This window comes from Myotis yumanensis, unplaced genomic scaffold (assembly GCF_028538775.1).
Source record: "Myotis yumanensis isolate MYYU_CA2020_CCGP unplaced genomic scaffold, mMyoYum1.0.hap1 SCAF_4, whole genome shotgun sequence".
Lineage (NCBI taxonomy): Eukaryota > Metazoa > Chordata > Mammalia > Chiroptera > Vespertilionidae > Myotis > Myotis yumanensis.
Window position 1 is genome coordinate 24,870,971 of NW_027223755.1, and position 21,318 is coordinate 24,892,288.

Below are 21,318 nucleotides of genomic sequence, written 5' to 3' on the forward strand. Positions count from 1 at the left end.
AAGTCATCAAGCTTTGGTGGGAGGTCAAAGCCAACTAATGTTCATCTGGGGAGCATACACCCAGGAGGGATCATTCACAAGTCCACTGAGGTGGATGAGGGCTCTAGAAGAAGCAAAGGAAAGGGAATATTACTGGGGTAGACTGGGGAGTCCCCTCAGTTGGGACAGGCATCAGTAAGGGACACTGGAAATGCTTGAGAGAAGAGTAGCAGAAACAGACCACCAAGCATCCAGGGTGTCACACATGACTTTTGAGATGAGTCCAAAGAGGAGGCACCTGGTGGTCTTGGGGGAGCATTCTCTATGGGAACAAAGACAAAACTGACTTTGAGGATTCCAATAGGGATGTGTAAGAAGAAAACAGGGACCCTGAACATAGCCTGCTATTTAAGATGACAGGGAGATAAAGAAAACCAAGGTAACAGTTAAGGAAAATGACAGGATTATTCATAGAATCCACACAGCATTTTAATAACAAGAGTGAAGAGAGAACACGAAGGCAGGGTTCCCACCGCTGACATTCAGGAGGGATAGTTCTCTGTCCTGGGCCTTATAGGATGTTGAGCAGCATCCCTGGCCTCTACCCTTCCTGCTGTGACAACCAAACGTGTTTCTAGACATTGCCAAGTGCCCCTGGCAGGCAAAATTGCTCCCAGTTGAGACCATTGCACTGAATAAAGGAAATAGGAATATTCTCGTTCAGGAAGATTTCTTCCTTCCCTTTGGTGAATTATATATATCTACAAAAAGTCAAATGAAATCCTACTGTTGCCATAAAACCACAACTTAAAACTGTGGAAGAAAAACCAAACAATTTAAAACACTGGAGCTACGAAGCAGACTGCCAGCTAACTTTGATGGAAGTGCAGTCATTTCTTAAGAACAGTTTTCCATCAGGGCTTGCTAATGTTTCTTTTCTCAGGACTTATAAGAAGACAGTTTGGAAGTTTATGCAGTTACTTGGAAAACATCTTGCTCCTTAATGAAGGACAAACTGTTAAACCAACAGGCAGAGCCCTGTGCAGTAAAAATCGCCACCAGTTTAGCAAGGACAACCGATTTGCTTTTTCCCAACCAAGGGCTAGCAAAGCAGCCCCACTCCCCGATAAATTATCGCCCGGTCTGTTTTCCTGCCTTACACTGGAGGTTTGACATGACCCAAGTAGTAAATGAAGAGACTGTGTTCTGGGAGCGGGGTTTAAATCCAACGTCAATAACTCATTTGGGCTTAGTAATAGAGAAAATTATGCTCAGTCTCTGGAAGAGCTCAGTTCATTTCAAGACGTCGCTATACCTGAGCTTTTGATAAAACTTGGATGGCAGTGAGAAGCAGCCCTTTCTCCCATGATCTAAACAATTTGTTAGCCATCTTGGAATATTTTAATGACTTCTAGGCGCACAGTGCACGGTGAGACAACATGTTTGCTTTTGTGGAACACATTTTGTGAGCTGTGTGTTTTGGAAGTTGCTTTAAGCAAGCACAACTGCTTAAAGTAAACTGGCATTTGTCTGACTCTGAAGATTGAGAATTGCTGTCTAAGGAGCACCATGTTCTGTGCCTGGGGCTCCTGGGCTGATCTGACCAGACCTCTCTGTCCTCCAAAGGACATCAGCCCTCTCCCAGGTAAGCTGATGACTGCAGCACAGAGATCAGCCCGCTCAGTGGCTCTGAACACCAGAGATTCAGGCACCTGTCAGAGAACAGGACTCAACACCTTCCCAGTGTTTATCAAAACTCAGAGGCACTGCATAACATTTGTGCAATGCAGCCCAATTGTTATGCCATCATGGATCCCTCTAGATTCACTCAACTTGGATTAAATCAGACTTTCACTGTTCTCCACCTAATGTCACTCTACAGAGAACATGCTTTATTAAAATACACATTAAGGGATGTACGGGCAAGCATCTCTGCCCCCAACATTTTAAAGCATTTTCCATGAGGGAGGTACTGAGCACACGGCTCACCACAGACCCATCGTCATGGTTACAAGGGCCTCTGTTTGTACTTGGAATGGGGTCCAGTGGAGCTTCCAACTCTAGCCTGACTTGGCCTGGTTTTCAAATATATTAATGGTTTCATCTACCAATTTTCAGGAGAAGCTGAAAATGATATTTTTAAATGAAATGTCCTTTTCTAAAAAAAAACAAAAAAAGTCTTCAAGTCAAGGAAAACACTTGTAAGCACACATGTGCTATCATTGCCAGAAGTCTAAAGGTCATAGCAAGGGTCAAGCAGGGGCTGCAGTGTGGGGACTGGAGGAGAGTGACAGTAAAGCGAAGGGCAGACAATGGGCAGGGTCCCCACTGCTTCCCACCGCTGACTTCATCACAGAACATCTACTGACCAAGTGTTCATTTGTGGAATTATGAGAGCGGGCTTAGAATGCAGGCCCATTCTCAAGTTAATATTCCATTTCTTGACCAGTGAAAACAGCAGTCACTTGTTACACATTATGCAACCAACATGTAGTCATGCTGTGTTTAAGCTTAGAACTAGAACACATTTTTTTTTTTTCATCTGAGAAACACAAACAAAGGCAGCAAAACAAAGGCAGCAAAACAAAGGCAGGCATGGAAGCCCCACCCAACTAGGTGGCAATAGGCTCCCTGCATTTCTTCTCCCGGTGGATACGGGTGCTGCAACCACAGGAGAAAATGCAGAGGTGTCACAAATAAAGAGAAATTTCAAAAGGCTTTCATCCAGATAACTTTGCCTCTCTTGGGATTTAAGGAAAACACATCAATCCTCGAGAAACCCAATGTGTTTTGCAAATTAAATGTCATTTGTTAAAAAAAAATGTCATTTGTTGCCAAATGAAATATTTGGCTAAGCAACAAACAGAAAGTTGTTTCATTTATAAAAATCAAGTCGAATATGTTTTGTTTACAACTAGAGAAACAAGTAGATGTGTTACAAAATGCACAAATGACTTTCATTCCTTATAAAAATAACTAATATCCATATTAATATTTATCAAGCATATTGTGTCCCCCTTTTAGAAGATGTTTGCTGAACTTCAAATTACTTGTAGGATGACCTTACAAGATTCCACTTAAATGCTCTAAACAAAAGTAGCTCAGATTGAGTAAAAACTCCCTGCATGGACAGGATGACACACCACATTTCACTTATGTCCAAAAGCCCCTTATAACTGGTCTCTTGGAGGAGACAATGGTATCAACATGAGAAACAGTGCACAAACCACAACTGTATTATTGTTGCTATTAGCATTAACGTTACCACTCTGTTCATGAGTCTACTGAGTGTTTTGCATGTTAATGTAGTCTTCCTAAGTCTTTTGAAATGGGTATGATCCTCATTTTATATATAAGGACACCAAAGTGCAGAAAGCTTAGCTATTATAGTAGTAATGAGTAGTCTCACTTGAAAGTTAGACTATTTCCACTTGTTCACCTGGAAAAATGCTAACATACATTTCACACTCTATTCTCTGCCCATGAATGAGAAGAGGGAAAAGAGGACCCTGTACTGATGTTCCTGGAGAAGGGAGCTGTTTTAGCACTGCTGCCCCTCTGTCCCTCTCTCACTCCACCCATGGGAGGTGGGTCTGAGAGAGGAAGCTGAGCATATGTGGCTCAGCCCTTTGGAGGACCCCACCTGCCTTCAGTAAGCTGTTCTCTGGTAAGGTCTTGTCTGTGTTGCACCCACTACCTCTGTCCCATCAGGGAGCCCACTGTCCTATGGGGAAAGGGGGTCTGGTTTATGAACCCAAAAGTTACATACACATATCTATATACACACATACACACACACAGAAACAAAACACAACATAATGGAAAACCCCCTAAAAAATCCTAAATGACTGAAGATACTCAATTTTGTCCAATCAGCTTTTAAATCAAATTTCTCATGGCCAGCCTTGTTTTTGACCACATGTTTTTAATCAAAAGATCAGCAATCATCCTGTGATGAGTCACCTTTAAGTAAACAGCTCTAATCCTGGTTTTGTATATTTATCTGGTATCAAGCAACTACTGGATTGGTTAGATTTTTCTCTCCCTGTCCACCAGAAAAAGTTCAGTGGACAGATCCTCAGAAGTCTCCAGAATTCTCATCTTTTCTCATAAGACCTTAATCATTGAGATTTACATGTCCACACAGAACAGTTTATAGTCATTGCATGACTGTTTTGGCTTCATGGATGACCTATGGGCGGAGCTGAGACTCACGTATGCCCTGTGTGGCTGACATGTCTGTACCTGGGCATGCTCCTGGCTGGGCACAGCGCTCAGACCTGTCGCTGCCATATATGTGCTGCCGATGGTCTTGATCTTTTCAACTCCACTGAATTTTGGCTTGGACAGCAGCTGTGAGGCAATGACAATCATTTAGTTATTCAGTCGAGTGCTTACCCAAGGTCTAGTGCTTTCAAGAGACATCCTCAAATTCTAGTTCACAGTAATAGTAATATGAGATGTTTCAACCACTGCTTATTCATCCTTCCATCTTGGGCTTTGCCAGGAAATAACATTTCATGAATTTCACAAAGAGCTTGTCCTTGGAAGGAAATGCAGTATAATGATTTACTTCTAATTAATATGAATTATCTTTCAAAATTTTCCAGTGAAGGAACCAATATTAATTATGATGCATGTGATAGTGGCTTTAAATAAGGGAACAAGTGAAAGAAATTCTGGAGGGTCATGTATCTCTGCTCAGGAGGACAATGGGATCAACCAAAGTCTGAGACATCTTTCTGACCCTTCTTTGGTACTCCTGCTTTCAAAGAAGTTTCCTTCAAGATTACATATAAGAGAATTTAAGGTAAGTGAGCCAATCCTCATATCATTTATCTAAAAGACAGTCCAATCTAAAAGACCACCGTCGCTCATCTGCTGGTACTGGGGAACATTTATTTTGCTGAGGGGAACTGAAGGAAATATGCCACCATTTTTCACTAAGAACTCGGCATAATAGTGGAAATTTCTAGTTATCATTACTTTATCATGAGTCTTGAGTCAACCTCATGGAGAAGGTGATGGTAGTAGAGAAATGTATATGTCCCACATGACATTTAGAAAGTTGGCCTGAAATCATTACTGTATTTCAAAGTTTCATGAATCATGATAAACATGTTCATGGATGTCAATTTTCCTATATTTTTCATAATATTTATCAGAATAATGTAGCAGCAACATTCTTAAAACCAGAGTTGTGTTTGTTCTTACCAGAAAACAAAACACATTATTCTTTATGTAGGCAGAATATTAAAAATTGAAAAATGACATCTATTTCAAATTCTAAAACGTATACTTTGTCCCTTCTAAAATATATTATCCCAGGTACATATTGCTTTTTCAATAACAAAACATGTCATCCATGCACAGTTCAAGTTGATATCTGACAAAGATCTTGGAATATGCACAGACAGGCCAATAATCTATGATTAATAGATTAATTATAATTTTATATAAAATTGATGGACAAATATTTTCTTTGGAGTCAAAGCCTTTTGAGAAAATTCATGAGCACACGAGATAGGTATTTTATTGAACAGATTTTGTAGTTGTTCCTAGCAATCATACCATCTCACAGATAAAATACATTTGTCACTCCAAACTTTTCAAGGAGCTAAAGAGAGCAATAGGCTTTAACTCCAGCCATGAGAAATTACACCAAAGGAAAAGTTTTAAGATGTACTATGATGAGCAACTTCAGATGTACTGGCCTTGGGATTGCCCAAGGGTGGTACTAGGGCTACCCTTGTCCTTCAGGGGTCGCTCTCAAATACCTACATCATCAAAGTCAGCAATAATCTCATTCAGGAGCCGTAGGCATTCCAAACCCTCCTTGTTGACATCTGATTCTGTGTAGAATTCTTTGAAATCCGGAATGGAAGCAAACATAACGCAGACGCATTCATAGGATTGGTGGTATAACTCCTGCCCAGGAGAGAAGGAAGAGCTCAGCACCAGAAAACCTTTCAAACACATGCTCCTAATGAAAGTGTTTCTTTTCACTAGGATTGGTAAAAAAGTCACCCAGTGCCCCACACCACCTGTCCCACCCAATGCCAGGCCCATTCCAGACACTGGCCATTGATCACAGGTGAAGGGTTCTAATGAGCTGGATGTAGGCTCAGAATCTCCATCTGCTGACACCACCAGCTAATTTGAAGAACCCTTCCAGTTCAGGCTCTCTGCCATCTCTACCTTAGGTCTCTCTCTTACAAGAGACCACAGACTTCTGGTTTAGGAAAAAGTTTCCTTTAAGCAACTGAAGGGAAACAAAATGATTTCCCAAACCACTACATTGTCCTAAAATGACTCTTATGGCTTCATTCTTTGTATTGAGGTCCTGATGCATTTTTCTTTTTAGGGTCTCCTGAAAGGAGCAAATGAAACTCATCAAGTTACTCCTTAGTTGATCAGATGGAACCAGTGAAACTCCTCAGGCTATGTCTCATATTGCATTAGACACCAGCAATATTTAATGCAGATATCTGTTTTTAAATAGAAAGAGGCTCATAGTTCTTTGTCCATGGACACAAATAAAATTACAATGTCTTGTTAACACAAGGTATTTCTGTAATTTTCCCAACATATAGTTAATCCTCCAAGTTCAGTGAAAGTTTCAGAAAGGGAGGGTTGTTATGAGGGTGTGGGGGCTAATCCTAGGAATGAGGATCTGCCCTTCCCATAGTGCTGGCTCATCAGGGCACTCGGATAACCAACAAAGGCAGGATGGCCAGGTGCCTTGGTGGTGTAGCACATCATGGGAAACGCTCCTTACTCTAGGGAATGTGAGACCAGTTCTGAAAAACAAGATGACCATCATCTGAGTGAGGAAAGAATGCTAGCAGCCGGTGCTTCCGGTGTGCCTGGAAGGGTGAGGAAATCCACTCTGTATGTATGCTATCAGTGAGTTCTGTCCTCTGGGGCACCCAGATGAATCCCTGGTAGAGAGTGAGCACTCCAACAGCACCATAGCTCCAAGGTGGCCTCTCAGAAGAACGTTCTTCCCCCACTGAGGTCTCATAACAAATACATGAGGGCAGTGGTGACCCACTGAAGGTCCCAACTACTCCCTGGAAAAGCTAGACTCATGTAATCTTCCTGTTCTCAGGGCCAACCACCTCGTAATGCCTTCTGTTACTGCCTCACAATTCTGCACACAATACACAGACGATAGAATCAAGGTTTCCCTTTTCTACTCTGCTCTGAATATGGTTGAGCTGGCTTATTGTGCAGACCCGTACTTTCTCCCTCTTTAAAATTGTTTTTGTGAACGTTCATATCCTGGGAAGACAACTGGTGGCATATGTGATTACCAAGCTTAGGTTCCAGTAATGCTGACTAAGCTAAGGAGTCAGGGTAACAGATAACCCCCTAGGAGCCTGTTTTAGTTAAAAATACCAATTTTTATAAACACAGGGTAGCCCAGCTTATGGGGCGCAGTGGGTGGTATTGACCCATGAACCAGGAGGTCACAGTTTGATTCCCAATCAGGGCACATGCCCAGGTTGTGGGATAGATCCCCAGTAGGGGGCATGCAGGAAGCAACCGATCAATGAGTCTCATCATTGATGTTTCTACCCCTCTCTCCCTCTCCCTTTCTCTCTCTGAAATCAATAAACTCATATTAAAAAAAATAGTATAAATTCAACTTACCTCCCTGCTCTTAAAAGGGGTATGTCTAGGAAGGCAAGGGTATATTTTTTATATCCTGAATTTCCCTGTCGTCTGCTGACATCAACCAGAGTAACTCTCTGAGGAATGCTAATGATGATGACAAGAATAAGCATGAAAATCACCAGCACTGACTGCTTGCTGTATGACAGGATGAGTGCTCTTACATCGTTAATGAAAACTGATGGTTCCTTCCTGATAGATGTAGTGACACCGTCATCTATGACCAATATCTAACTTGGTTGCTGAGTAACCTACTGAGTGTAGAAAACATCAAGAGAAATAGGAAAGTGAATGGTCTGTGGTCAGTCATACCTGCTGTGGGACCCTGGGCTGGCTCACATGCCCAGCACACTTCCAGTAAAATGACAGTGACAGTGTCCAGCATCTCACCCCTCCACCTGGCACTTCAGAAAAACACTGTTCCAAGCCTTTTCTCTCGAGGTTGCTTTGTACTCTAGCACCACCACAATTGAGCGTGTTTATTAAGGAGTTCATCTATCTATATAGGTTCCCTGATCCCTCATCTATTCCTAACCTCATTAAAAATTTCCTAAGAACAGGATTGTACCTCACACGTCATTGGAACTCCACTGTTCTCAATCCAGGCCTTTGCACACAGTGGGTGCTCAACTAATGTTTCTTCAATTAATATAGTCCCATTAGAGATATATCTGCTGACTCTTGTCAAGCAGAAATATTTAAAAAATTCACATTTTATTCCATATGCCATTTCAACACTGATTTTTAGAAAGGTTGAAATTCAGTGTTGAAACGGCATATGGAATAAAATGTGATTTAAAAAAAATATTTCTGCATGACAAGAGTCAGCAGATATATCTCCACAACCTTTCTAATGCGAGTTAAATATCCACACCTTTATATTTTCTGTGAAATTTCCATTTAATTCCATTAAATTAATGGACTCAAGACTTTGATCTGGTCCTGTATGGATAACTTCCAAATTTTATCTCGTATCTTTGAGATTCTAAAACCCTTAAAAGGCTCTCAGGAAAGCTGTGAGAAGTGAAAGAGTGGATATGTGGGATGTGTGGTTTGACTCTGCCTCTGGACTTGGGTCTCTAGTACATGCCGGTACTCAAGGCCTCCTCTGGCGCCAGGGAGAGGGTGCTGGCCACTTCCGTGACCTACACATTTGGAACCCTAGAGCCTCATAGTGTATCCTCAGAACGTTATGTGATTGGGGGAAAATGAGGAATAATGAATCAGTTCCATGCTAAGACGTTCACAGGTGATTCTAGCTCACTCTTCTCGACTGACATTTTGCATCTAATCAACATCCTCTCGAATGTTGGACTTGAACACTAAGGTGTTTGTAGTACCACAGGCATCTAGGTGATTGCCTGGAGCTTCCAGCCCTCACCTGGCCCACCATCCAGTCCTGGCCATCAGTCCCACCTCATCTCACCTCGTTCTTCAGGCTCCTGGCCAGGAAGTGCTCGGCCACGTGCGCCGGAAGCACGTTCTCCAGCAGCACTCGGTTCAGGTTCTCCATGGTTTCTATCTCCTCCCGCTCTTTATTGAACTTGTTCTTCCATAAGAAGTCTAACCTACAGTAATATTCATTCTGTTACAAGAGGACACAGAGGTAAAGAAACAATAGGCATCTTGTCCTGCCAGAGAGTGGAGGTTTTAAAGAGAAAATAAAAAGAACGAAAAACAAAACCGAAAAAAGAACCCCCAAACAGAACTGTCACCTTCCCTGCAAAGCCCACTGTTCCCCACCAATGCCGCTCACTCAGCCTCTAACACGGATTTGCAAAAAGCAAGATCAGGAAAGGACCAGCCTCAGGAACAGAGAAAACAGTTATGTTGGAGGCTTGCAAGGAAAAAAGACAGGAAAGCTCCTTGCTCGGTTTTGTTAATAAAAGGTGGCTTGAATTATTTTTTGAAAAGAGGCATAATAGAATGTAAATAATGACTAAATGACTAAAAATGGAAAACATTAGTAGAGAGAGTGCTTTGTTTGATGATTTGCATTTGAGAAATAATGGTGTTCATTTGTGGCAACTTGCCTTTAATATTTAAAAATCCGTTTTCCCCTAGCACAAATTATATAATTAAGTATTCATTGAAAAATATGCATTTTTTATTTGGTGTTTCATTGTACTGAGAGAGTGACATATTTAGACAAAAGTTCATTTTGATATCATTTAATTAAGATGGTGCCTGGTAATAAAAACATGTGCAAATGCTTTATAATGTATTAAAACTTAATGTTGTTTTTTAAGTTATGAACATTGTAGAAATGGAGAGACTTGTTTACTGTCAAAGGGTCTTGCTGGTTTTGGCATCATTCTGTGCCAGCTGTGATGTAAATAACTTAATAGAATAAAATAGACTTGAGTAGATCCTCCTATGGCAGAGGGGCCTAGTACACAGGGTATATTTCAGCACAGAGAGTAATTTATAGACAAACAAATGCAAAGAAGAACTGGATGCAGGGGGTTTGTTTGTTTTATGGTTTGGTTAATTATGCCAGTGATGTAAAACAACAACAACAACAACAACAACACACACACACACACACACCTCTAATGAACAAATAACAATGAAAAATAAATCCACATCCTGAATCCAACAGACAATGATCATTCATCTATTACAGCGGTTCTCAACCTGTGGGTCGCGACCCCTTTGGGGGTCGAATGACCCTTTCACAGGTGTCGCCTAAGACCATCAGAAAACACATATATAATTACATATTGTTTTTGTGATTAATCACTATGCTTTAATTATGTTCAATTTGTAACAATGAAAATACATCCTGCATATCAGATATTTACATTACGATTCATAACAGTAGCAAACTTACAGTTATGAAGTAGCAACAAAAATAATTTTATGGTTGGGGGTCACCACAACATGAGGAACTGTATTAAAGGTTTTCGGCATTAGGAAGGTTGAGAACCACTTATCTATTATAACTGATCGAATTATGTTTGATCCACTAAAAAGTTATTCCTTCTCTGGTGTGGCATTTATTTTTTGCCTCATATAGCCAGACATTAAAAAAAAAAAGATTGCAAAGGATATTTTTAAGTTTATTTATATTAACTTTTTACATTAATGCCAATTTTCCACATTCTATTTTATGGCAATCATGCTGGGCACTTACTAGAAATGACCTCTCATTTAGAGAATAGATTATTCATTTGGGCCTTTTGGGGAATAATCCAGTGATGTGGCTGGTTTTGAATTAAAATGACAGAGCAATCAATGGTGAGACAGAAATGGAACATGAGATGAAACCAAGGAGCCAGAAGAGCAGGCAGCAAGCCCAATTCATGCAGGTTTGAAAGGTTTCTGAAAACTGTACAAAGAGGCTGCTCAGGTTTTCCGAGTGATCGCTCTTGCAGCACAGGGGGGCATTTTACAAGTTGTTTAATAAAAGGAACCGGATTTGGGACCAGCTACATTGGACTAAAAGTGACATTTTGCCCAATCTTCACATCTCCCCTCCCCAGTGCTTTCTGCTGCAGATTCCTGTCCTTATGTGCAGGTACCTTAGAAACTTGAGGGGAGGCCCCCAAAGGAAGACAAATGTTCCCACCCCAAACGACTTGTCATGGATTTAACGGTGTGCCCCAAAAGACAGTCCCAAGTCCTAATCTCTACTATCTGTGACTGTGACCTCCACTGGAAATAGGGTAGTAGAGAAACAAATGAAACCAAGAAAAAGAACAACACGGTATAACAAGGCTTACAGAAACGTGCGGTTGTCAAAAAGGCAAGCCAAAGAAAACAGAACCAAGCAGGTGCCGGGGACAGAGGCAGGGAAGGGCAGCAGGCAGACCGGGATCTCCGAGGCTCTGCAGCAGGACCACAGCTCAGCTCCAGGCAGAGTGCTGAGGGCTGCCCTGTGAGCTCCTGGGGCAGGCTGCCACTAGCACTGCTCCGGGAGATGGAGACTACGGTGTCCCTCGGCCACTGGGCTGGCAATCACAGATCTGGTCTCTGCCCTGGCCATTAACAGCTTCCTATTGGTTCACAGTTTCGGGATGTGTACATAATGTAAATGGATTTGCATCTGAGTTGGTTATTTCCACATTAATCACTACTTGGTTTCACGTTATCCATCAAAGAACTCAAAGCAAACTTTGGTTGAGGCAGAGCCACCAGGCATGAGATGAATGAGATGAGTTTATTCTTTGAGTGAGTGTCCTGGTACCAGGCAGCGGAAGGGTATTGCCCCTAAAAATCCTGCGCCCACAGCCTCTACGGGGAGGCCAGGAAGGAGTACAGGGCCCAAGGAAGGAAGCACAGTTTCATTTGCATCATAAAGTAAAATTTTGAACAAAAGACTCTATTTCTAGGAGTGATTACAAGTGACAGCACAGGTCTTCATACCCACTTCAAAGAAAAGGAAGCATATTACACATTCTGAAAAGCAAATGAAAACCCAGCCAAGGGGAGTTTTTTCCAAGTAGTGTCAGCGTTTTTAGGCTTAGGAAACCTATAAAATATATTTTGAGACTTAAAGGAAATGAATTGATTCACATCTTTATCATTTACAAAGTTTGCCACTAGTGGAAAATAGTAACTTTCTTCCTTCTGTCTGTATCTAAGCCCACATACCCTGTGCCACCCAGTTTCTCCTGTGATAAGATGTTTGCATGAAGGTAACTACAATGCACATCCTCAGAGTGTTATTAATATGACACATTAGAGAAATTGTGTAAAAAAAACCAGACTTCTTACCTGTCTACCCAGAACAAGCAGTGTGATGAAGAATATAAAGAGAGACACAGAGCCCATGGTCTTCAGGTCTTTCCAAATGCCTGGTCTATTAAAAACAAACAGACAAAAACAAATCAAAACAACATACACACAGGACTTAGAATCTGTGAATCGGCAAACTTCAGAAATTCTAGTTGTGTCTGCATTCCATTCTGGCCACACACACACACACACATCAAATATATTTTCAAACTCAGATTACATTAAAACAAAACAATCCTATTTTAAGAGCTTCATAAAACATTCTTCCAAATTGGTAAAGGTTTCTTATTTTATACCAAGCTCTAACAAATATCAGGGGAAGGAATGTTAATCTTATTTTCTTTATAGTTCGGGGATCATTATGGATAATTTCATATATAACTTTTTCAAATTTTCAAGTTTTTCTTAGAAAGAACTTCATTTCTACACGCTATCCCTTTCTCAAAAGCACCCATTCTTAGACCCTTTTTTATATGACTTTGTATCACAAAAGTGTAATGAAGATGGAAACCCTTCATCCACCGGCCTACTTCCCCTCAGGTCCAGAGAGATATCAGTAAATTATCCCTGCTCAAGTTCTCACATCCTTACCACAACATTCCAGGCAGCAACCTTCCACACATCCAAGTTGGCATGTGGGTTGGTCAATTTTATGTGTCAACTTCAGTGGGCCACAGGGTGCCCAGCTAGTTAGTCAAATACTACTCTGGGTGTTTCTGTGAGAATATTTTTTGGGTAAGATCAACATTGAAATTGGTAGGTTGAGTAAAGCCATTGTCCTCCGCAATACGGGTGGGCCTCATCCAAACAGTTGAAGGCATCAACAATAGAAAAGGCTGATCTTCTTTTGAGCAAGAGAGAATTCTCTCTGGCCTGACTACCTTTGAACTGGAACATCAATTCCTCCTGGTTCTACAGCAGCTCCTGGCCTTCAGACTCAAACCAAGACACTGGCTTTGCAGATTTTGGATTTGCCAACCCCCTTAATCACATGAGCCAATTCCTTGTGGTAATCATATCTATACCTCCTATAGGTTCTGTTTTTCCTGAAAACAATGAGAAATACAGCATGCAAAGGAAAATCTACTGCCATCCCAGGATAGTCCTGCATAAGCTGACAAAGAATAATTTCCCACATAGTCTGTAAGACCTGAAAAAACAGTTGATTTAGTATGACACCGTGTCGCATAAGCATCATAGGTTGTATTTAATCAAGTATAAATATCACGTAATCACTTTCTGTTTGTGAGTTGAAGTTGCTTTGAGATTTTTCTGTTTCTCTATGGAAGGTTCATGTAATCTTTTTTTAAAAAAATATTTTATTTTTTCAATAGTTTTTCTTTTTTAAAATATATTTTATTGATTTTTTCTTTTTTTAAAAAATTGATTTCAGAGAGAGGAAGGGAGAGGGATAGAGAGTTAGAAACATAGATTACAGAGAAACATCTATCAGTGGCCTACTGGGGATGTGCCCGCAACCAAGGTACATGCCCTTGACCAGAATCGAACCTGGGACCCTTCAGTCCGCAGGCCGATGCTCTATCCACTGAGCCAAATCGGTTAGGGACCAGGATATAATCTTGACTCCTCCTTCTTTGGCAAGCTGTGGGCCCTGGGATTAACCCCTTGAAACCACACTTTCCTCATCAGCCAAAGGGGGTACCAATACCTACCTTATGGGCTGCTTCCATAACTAAATCAAATAGTTCTATACCTGGCAGAGAGCCTGACACCGAGGAAGCACTTCCTAAAGGGCACTCATGACTTTAGGTATTAACTACAGGGAGATGGGGTGGGCGATGGGACTGGGAAGGATACACAATGCTGATTGGAGAATATCATTAACAGAATAAAAGGTCCAAGTGTAAAGGAGAAGTGGATTCCTGCATAAATGAGACACAGTTGCCCAGTCCCTGTGGTTTAAGACTCAGGACTGCAGAGAACTCGCCAGAAACTGGCAGTAGTTGCATTCAGGGCTCTCTCCTCCCTACCAAGCCAGCTATGTCTGGAAGAATCTGAGCTCTTCAGCCAGCAGGTCAGCAGTTTCTCTCTGAGAATGAAGTAAGCTGAAAAGTGCCATTTTCCTGTCTCACTCATATTGATTTTAAGAAATGAAGCTCCATTTTGAGCCAGTGGCAGCTGTGTCTAACAGCACAGTTGAAGGGACTCAGGGGAGCAGTTGTTTATAAACAATGCTGACTGCAATGAATGTTAAGCTCATCTTTTTTCTATACTGACTATATTGACATGATCTTGACCAGTTAGTAAAAGTGGTACAATACAGCCAAAAAGCCTAAGAAGCTGGCACAGGCTGAGTTTTGAATTTTCATATTGTGTTTTGAACACCTTATTACTTTGAACCAGGGGTCTGAGAAAGCAGCTATGCCACCCCCTCTTCCACTCACCACCTCTGTAAGCCCCAAACTAAGAGTGAAATGTTGACTCCCAGGTCAAGATCTTGCATTAGCATCATTGGCATAACCAATCAGAACTCAGGTCTCATTGGTATGCCAAGGAAAGGGACCTGATGACCCAAATATGCCAGCTCAGGTCCCTGTCACTGCGGGAGAATGGGAGGAGGTCCCTCTTAATGTAATCCAGGTCCTGCCTGGGTTTGCAGTTACTCACACAGAAAATATATGTAAGCAACCTATGGGAACAATCCTTTCCCAGAACGCCTCACATCGATGCACTTGAGCATTGGTTTAGGGGTGGAAGTATCCTGCTCCCCACTCCCACATCTTGAGCCTCAGTGAGGAATAGTGGTGGCTGGACGTAGGTACTTGGAGGAAGCAAGGTAAGGGGGGCTCTCATGCTGAACTTGGCAGTGGGTTTGAAAGTACAGACAAAAATGGACCTCAGACATAAGAAGGCACAACCCAGATGTAGAGCAGACTCGTGTACCGACACCTGGATGCCCTTTTCTTCTTTTTTTTTAAATTGTTTTATTGCTTAAAGTACTACAAAGGGTATTACATATGTGTCCTTTTTTCCCCCCTATGGATGCCCTTTTCACTTTTGAAAATCTCTGTACTAGGAAGAACTGCACCTTGCTTTCTTGAGTTTCATTTAGATGTCTTTAAAACTTCTTTTATTCATCCAGCCAAAAAAGAGTTGCCTTCTCCCACCAGAGCCCTTCTCTTCCATGGGGGCCTCTCAGGGATGCATGCTGCCAGGGCTCCTGTAGTTTGAATGATGAACTTCTCCATCCACAGATCCATTCCTGGTTACCTTGCTCTTTGTCTGTATGTGGGGTGGAGGGGAGGAAAAGGAATGTGTAATGTGGAGGGAGCATCGGAAGAGATGGAATAAAAGGGTAGGATGTCCTCCTGGCAGAGTCTAGTCAACTGTGTGGATCACTGTATTAGTTTCACAGGGCTGCCGAAACATAGTACCACACACTGGGTGGCTTAACGCAATAGGAATTTATTGTCTCACAGTCCTGGAGGCCAGAAGTCTGAAACCCAGGCGCTGGCAGGGCGATGCTCCCTCTGACACTTGCTGAGAAATCCTTCTTGCCTCGTCCTGGCTTCTGGTGGTTGGCCACCACTCTCTGGCGCTCCTTGGCTCACTCCTGCATCACCCCAATCTCTGTTTTCATCATCACATGTGTCCTCCCAGTGTGTCTCCTTCTTCACATGGCCATCTTCTTATAAGGACACCAACCATGTTGGATTAGCACCCACCCTGCTCCAGTAGGACCTCATCTTAACTAATCATGTCTGCAATAACCCTGATTCCAAGTAGATTCATGTTGTGAGGTGTGGGGGGTTAGGACTTCAGCAGGTCTTCTTTTGGGGGACACAGTTCTACCCATAACGATTATGTTAGCCATTTATATAAAAAATGACAGCTAGTTGGGTATGAGGCCTCTTTTTCTCTCTCCCCCTTTGAGTTTTAAGGATAAGGTCCATTTCAGACTTTCATGTGTGAGGGTTGTGCTATCACCGAGTTATACAGTAGGGGAGACAGAGCTGATATAATTGAGAAAGTTTCTAACTCGATGATTCTTACCTTGATGACAGTTTCAGTCAAAATGTGACCAAATATGTTTTCTTTAATAGCTCAAAATTGGACTCTGGAGATGTAGATATCCAAGTACGCCTGCAGCCACACACTAATTTGCAGTTGGCTTTCGCCCTGAGGCTGTTCACGGGGTACTCATTCTGGCCCTCAAGTTTTGAGAGTCCAAAAGAACAAAGAAACCTAACAAACTGGGTGGCAGATATGGAGGGATTACTTGGCGAACCAGTTTCTAACCTAAAGGCAAACAGTTCTGGTGAGGTAAAAATGACATTTTCATTCTCTGAGGAGAGAAAGCAGCCCAGGCATATGGACACAAATATAATCCTTAAATTTTTTTTTCTTGGTGAAATGAGCCTCTATTTTTAATTTTTTTTTCAATTTTAAAGGACTCAGTTGATTAATTGTCCAGATTACAAAAATAACCATGGTAGATACCTTAGCTCATCCTCCTAATAAGCCTATTGATCTGGTCTTCCCTGTTCCCAGCATCTCTACCTTCTACACAGTGGTTGGTCTTTCTCTTCACCCCAGCTCCTGGAGAAGATAACTTGAAGGGCCACAGGAAGTTGTTACTTCTTTGAAGCGCTTTCCAACAATATAGATCTCATGAGTCAGATCTTCCATGCAGGTGATGCCATAATTACCAAGAGATCAAGCAATCAATGAGTTATCTGTCAGGGCAGTTCGTTTTTTGTTGATTGTGCCATAACCACGCTTGTAGATCAATTCATTTACCGACTTCAGGTTTGGGTACCCCCATGCAATATATGGTTCCACAGTCCTCAGCACGTTCATGGAAGCCTTGCTGAGCTTAACAAAGGTGCCACTGAAGATTTGGCAAAGACAAAGAAGATGCAGCACCTTTTGGACCTTTGGGCTCACACCATTGATACCTTTGATCCTGATGACAAATGCCAATTTGGGTTCGGCAGGTACAGAGAAGTTGCCAGCTTTTCTTGCCATCCTGGTCATTCAAAGCTCAGTTCTGTACATCAGCCTGTATTCCTTGTGATAGTGCTTAGCTTTTTCATAGATGAGCTTCCTTCTTGCTTTCGAAGCATCTTTTGGGCAAACTTTTTTCTCAGGTGCTTGATCTTCAGTTCTGCGAAATTCCTTCGCTTTTTCTTGATAGTTTCTGGCACAACAGGAACCTTCTTCTTCTTCTCTTCTGCACCCTCCATGGTTCCAGCCGGAAAAGAGCGAGCCTCTATTTTTAAATAAAAAAAGCATCTCAAGAAATCTAGTTATCTGTTATTTTGGTAATAGTTGATAAACTGAAGTAAAAGTGTGACACATGTTTATTTTTTTATTTTTTCTAAAAATATATTTTATAGATTTTTTACAGAAAGGGAGGGAGAGGGACAGAGAGTTAGAAACATCAATGAGAGACAAACATCGATCAGCTGCCTCCTGCACACCCCCTACTGGGGATGTGTCTGCAACTAAGGTACATGCCCTTGACCAGAATCGAACCAGGGACCTTTCAGTCCACAGGCCGATGTTCTATCCACTGAGCCAAACCAGTTACGGCGACACATGTTTATATATCTGACATGTCCTTTACCTATTCATACATTGACAGACTTAGGTCATTTCCATGTCATGGCTACTGTGAATAAGCTGCAATGAACATGGGAGTGCAGATATCTCTTTGAGATCCTGATTTCAATTTCTGTAGCTATACTAGTATACCAGTAGTGGGATTACTGGATCATATGGCAGTTCTGTTTTTATTTTTTTAGAGGGACTTTCATACTGTTTTCCATAGTGGCCGAAGCAATTTACACGTTCATCAACAGTGCACAGGGTTCCCTTTCTCCACTCCCTTGTCAGCACTTGTTATTGCTTGTCTTTTTGCTAATAGCCATTTTAACAGGTGTGAGGTGATATCTCATTGTGTTTTTTTAAGGTATATTTTTATTGATTTAAGAGAGGGAGAGAGAGAAACATCAATGCTGAGAGAGAAAAATCATTGATTGGTTGCCCCCTGCACGCCCCCTACTGGGGATTGGGTCTGCAACCCGGGTATGTGCCCTTGACTGGAATTGAACCTGGGACCCTTCAGTCTGGAGGCTGATGCTCTATCCACTGAGCCAACCCAGCTAGGGCTCATTGTGGTTTTGATCTCCCTGATTAGTGATGTTGAGCATCTTTTCATGTACATGTTGACCATTTGTTAAGGCTTCAATGAAAAAATGCTCCATGCTTCTTGCTCCCTCTAATGGCAGAATTCTTAAGCTTGTATTCCTTCTCTCCATTCTACAATGCATCGGGCCAAGTGCTGACTGCCTCCCTTTAGTTTTCCCAACAAAACCTACTAAGGTTCATGTCCCCATATTTGGACCAGTTTTCTGTGTGTGCTCACTAGCTGTGTGCCAAAGCTCACTCTCTCTGCTGCCATAGGGAATGCACACAGGGAGCCGGCCACAGAGCAGGGGTGGGAGGTGGGGGAGGCACAGGGAACAGTGGAGGTACCCGTGGGCCAGGTGGGGGATCTGCGGGCAAAGTGTTCCCCATGGATGGTGGGCAGGCTGCTTGATGGAGGCCTCAGTGCAGTTAGTGGAATCCCTTTAATGCCCATGGAGAGTCCCATCTGCCACTCTTCCAGCCTCTACCTGACCCCCAGTCATACAGCTCCCGATGTAGTATTCAGGGTGGGTCAATTGGACAGGGGCTTCTTTGTAGTGCCCTGCACAGCTGAGAAAGCTTTGCGCTCACTTACACGCTCTTGTTTCCCCTTCAGGACCATGGGTGAGGGGATGTCTCTTGAGCCTAAGCTGTGCCATCATGGGGGAGGGGCTCTGTGGGTAGGGTCAAACTGTTCTTATTGCCTACTTCAAAGCATTCAAATTCTAATTTTTCTTCCCATAATGTGCTGGGACTTTCCTCTGGAAACCTGGGCTTTCCTAAGGCTCTCTAATCCACTGGCGACTGGCTGAGAGTGTTTTCCCGGCCTCCCAGATCATGGCTGAGAGGGGCTGGAGCAGGTGCCTGGGCCACCGCAGGGCCCACAGCTAAGACCAAGGTCTATATGACATTACCTGATGCACAGGTGGGTGAGACTCCACCCAGATCCCTTGGTATCGTTGCTGGACCCCACAACTCTCACAAAGGTACTTTTGTCTGTGGACAGATTTCAAATTATTAAGGTGGGGAGGGGGGAGGGCAGAAATGAGAGATATCTTATTCTGCCATGATGCTGTGCTTTGTCCTGTGCTTTTCAATCTCCATGGTTCTTCAAAGTCTTTCCAATATTGCAGTCAACTCTGGGCTACCTGAGGTAGCTCCCAGCCTGCATGCCACTCATTTCCTAGGTGTGCTGTACAAACGTAACCACGACTCCCTGGCAACCTCCTTTTGGCCTTCTGCTGAACCATGGTTTTCTTATAGCAGGTTTGTGTGACTTTCTTGACAACAGAGACTATATGTTATCCATCTCTGTGTGCTCCGACTCCAGGAGTTGGGGCGGGCATATGGAGAATGTTCAATACAAGTGTGTTGTAGAAACAAATGAATGAGCGGACAAATAATCATGCTCGTTTGAAACCTAAGTGGTTTCATTTCCAGACAATCTTCCTCCCTCTGGCTGGACACAGATTTGCCGAAATCCTGTGCAAGCTTCTGGAGACGATGGGCCAGTGTCATCCAAAGACAGACAGCTCAAAGCCTCATGCCTTTTCAGAGTGGTGTTCAAACTTGGCCAGCGGAACATGCAGGGGCTGAAACAGACTAACACGGTAAGGGATGTGCACAGCTTCAGCACCACCGATGGGAGAGTTGGTGATAAGAAGTATGAATTCTGTACAGTCTGTGGGCACAGGCTCTGGGAAATCTTCTCCCTCCCCTCATTCTAAAATCAAACAAAACAGCCCAGAACTGAGTATCTTCTTGCAGGTGGGTCCAAATCACAGGAAATTTTCTGTTTTAGGTTAGACAACAAAATTGCGCACTGATGGCTGCTTTCTGGAGAAGAAAAGAAAGCTTGAGTTGTCCTAGGATGACTTGCTTTTTTGTTAAATTAGGCATCTCAGATATACCTACCTCCAACCCCACTGCCAGTCACAGGGAGATATGTGTGTTCCTTGCTTTCTGGAGATGGCACAGGGTGGGGGAACTCAAAAGGGGAAGAGAAACTGAGATAGGAAATGTGAAAATAATATTATTTCAACATTAACTTGGACATATGATGGGTTTGAATGCAAATTTGAAATACAGTTTTAATTTAAAGGAAAAGACTTCAAGGAAATTTCAGGTGCTCTGGAATACGCCCAGACTGTCTACCGCAGAGGGAGTTTGCCCTGCTCCCTGGCCTGTCTCCTTAGTGGTTAATTCTGCAGTTCTTCCTCCAGGCTCTCAGTGGGCTCATCACCAGTTGACCCCAAGTCAGGGCATTGTCAAAATATGTCACAATATCTTGAATTCTAGCTGTTGGATTTTCCATGAGACACACGGAAAGAAGAGCAATTCCACATCGAAGGTGCCTAACTCACAGCTCTCAGCGGTATATGTCTGCTTGAGCATCTGCATCACTACCCTTGATACCAAGCTGTTGCTGATCTGGAAGTTAAAATTATATAGACATTTCTACCAACAACAATCCAGAGCCTCTGAATGATGCCAGGCACCAGTATGGCTGCTGCTGATTTATATACTTTATTTATACTCTGTCCACAAAGTATCTATTTTATGAGGCTTAAGTGCTTAAACAGAGCTGGTTAGTCTACCAGGCCCCTGGTCATCCCCTCTGTTCTCCATGCCTGACACCTCTTTGAATTTAATGGCACATTTCTGGGTCGATATGAAATGGTAACATCCATCCCTTGAGATTTTTCAGTTCTGCAAGGAAAAAGCTTCCAAGAAAAACCGGACACTGTCTTGCAGACACTGTAAGAAGCA

General features: G+C 42.5%; 1 protein-coding gene and 1 pseudogene across 2 annotated transcripts in view; both read right to left on the minus strand.

Annotated features, from left to right (window-relative positions):
• The window catches only part of ADCY2 (adenylate cyclase 2), a 283,755-nt gene that overhangs the window by 8,990 nt on the left and 253,447 nt on the right, over window positions 1–21,318 (minus strand). The window contains exons 19-22 of one of the 2 annotated variants that reach the window (XM_070411955.1): window positions 12,376–12,460; window positions 9,083–9,241; window positions 5,761–5,907; window positions 4,225–4,332 (exon numbers count right to left, since the gene is read on the minus strand). In XM_070411955.1, coding sequence (XP_070268056.1) covers window positions 4,225–4,332; window positions 5,761–5,907; window positions 9,083–9,241; window positions 12,376–12,460 — 499 coding nt within the window. The remainder of the gene's footprint in view (window positions 1–4,224; window positions 4,333–5,760; window positions 5,908–9,082; window positions 9,242–12,375; window positions 12,461–21,318) is intronic. The other variant, XM_070411956.1, reaches the window with a different exon arrangement.
• Window positions 16,859–17,609, minus strand: LOC139008574 (large ribosomal subunit protein uL30 pseudogene; annotated as a pseudogene).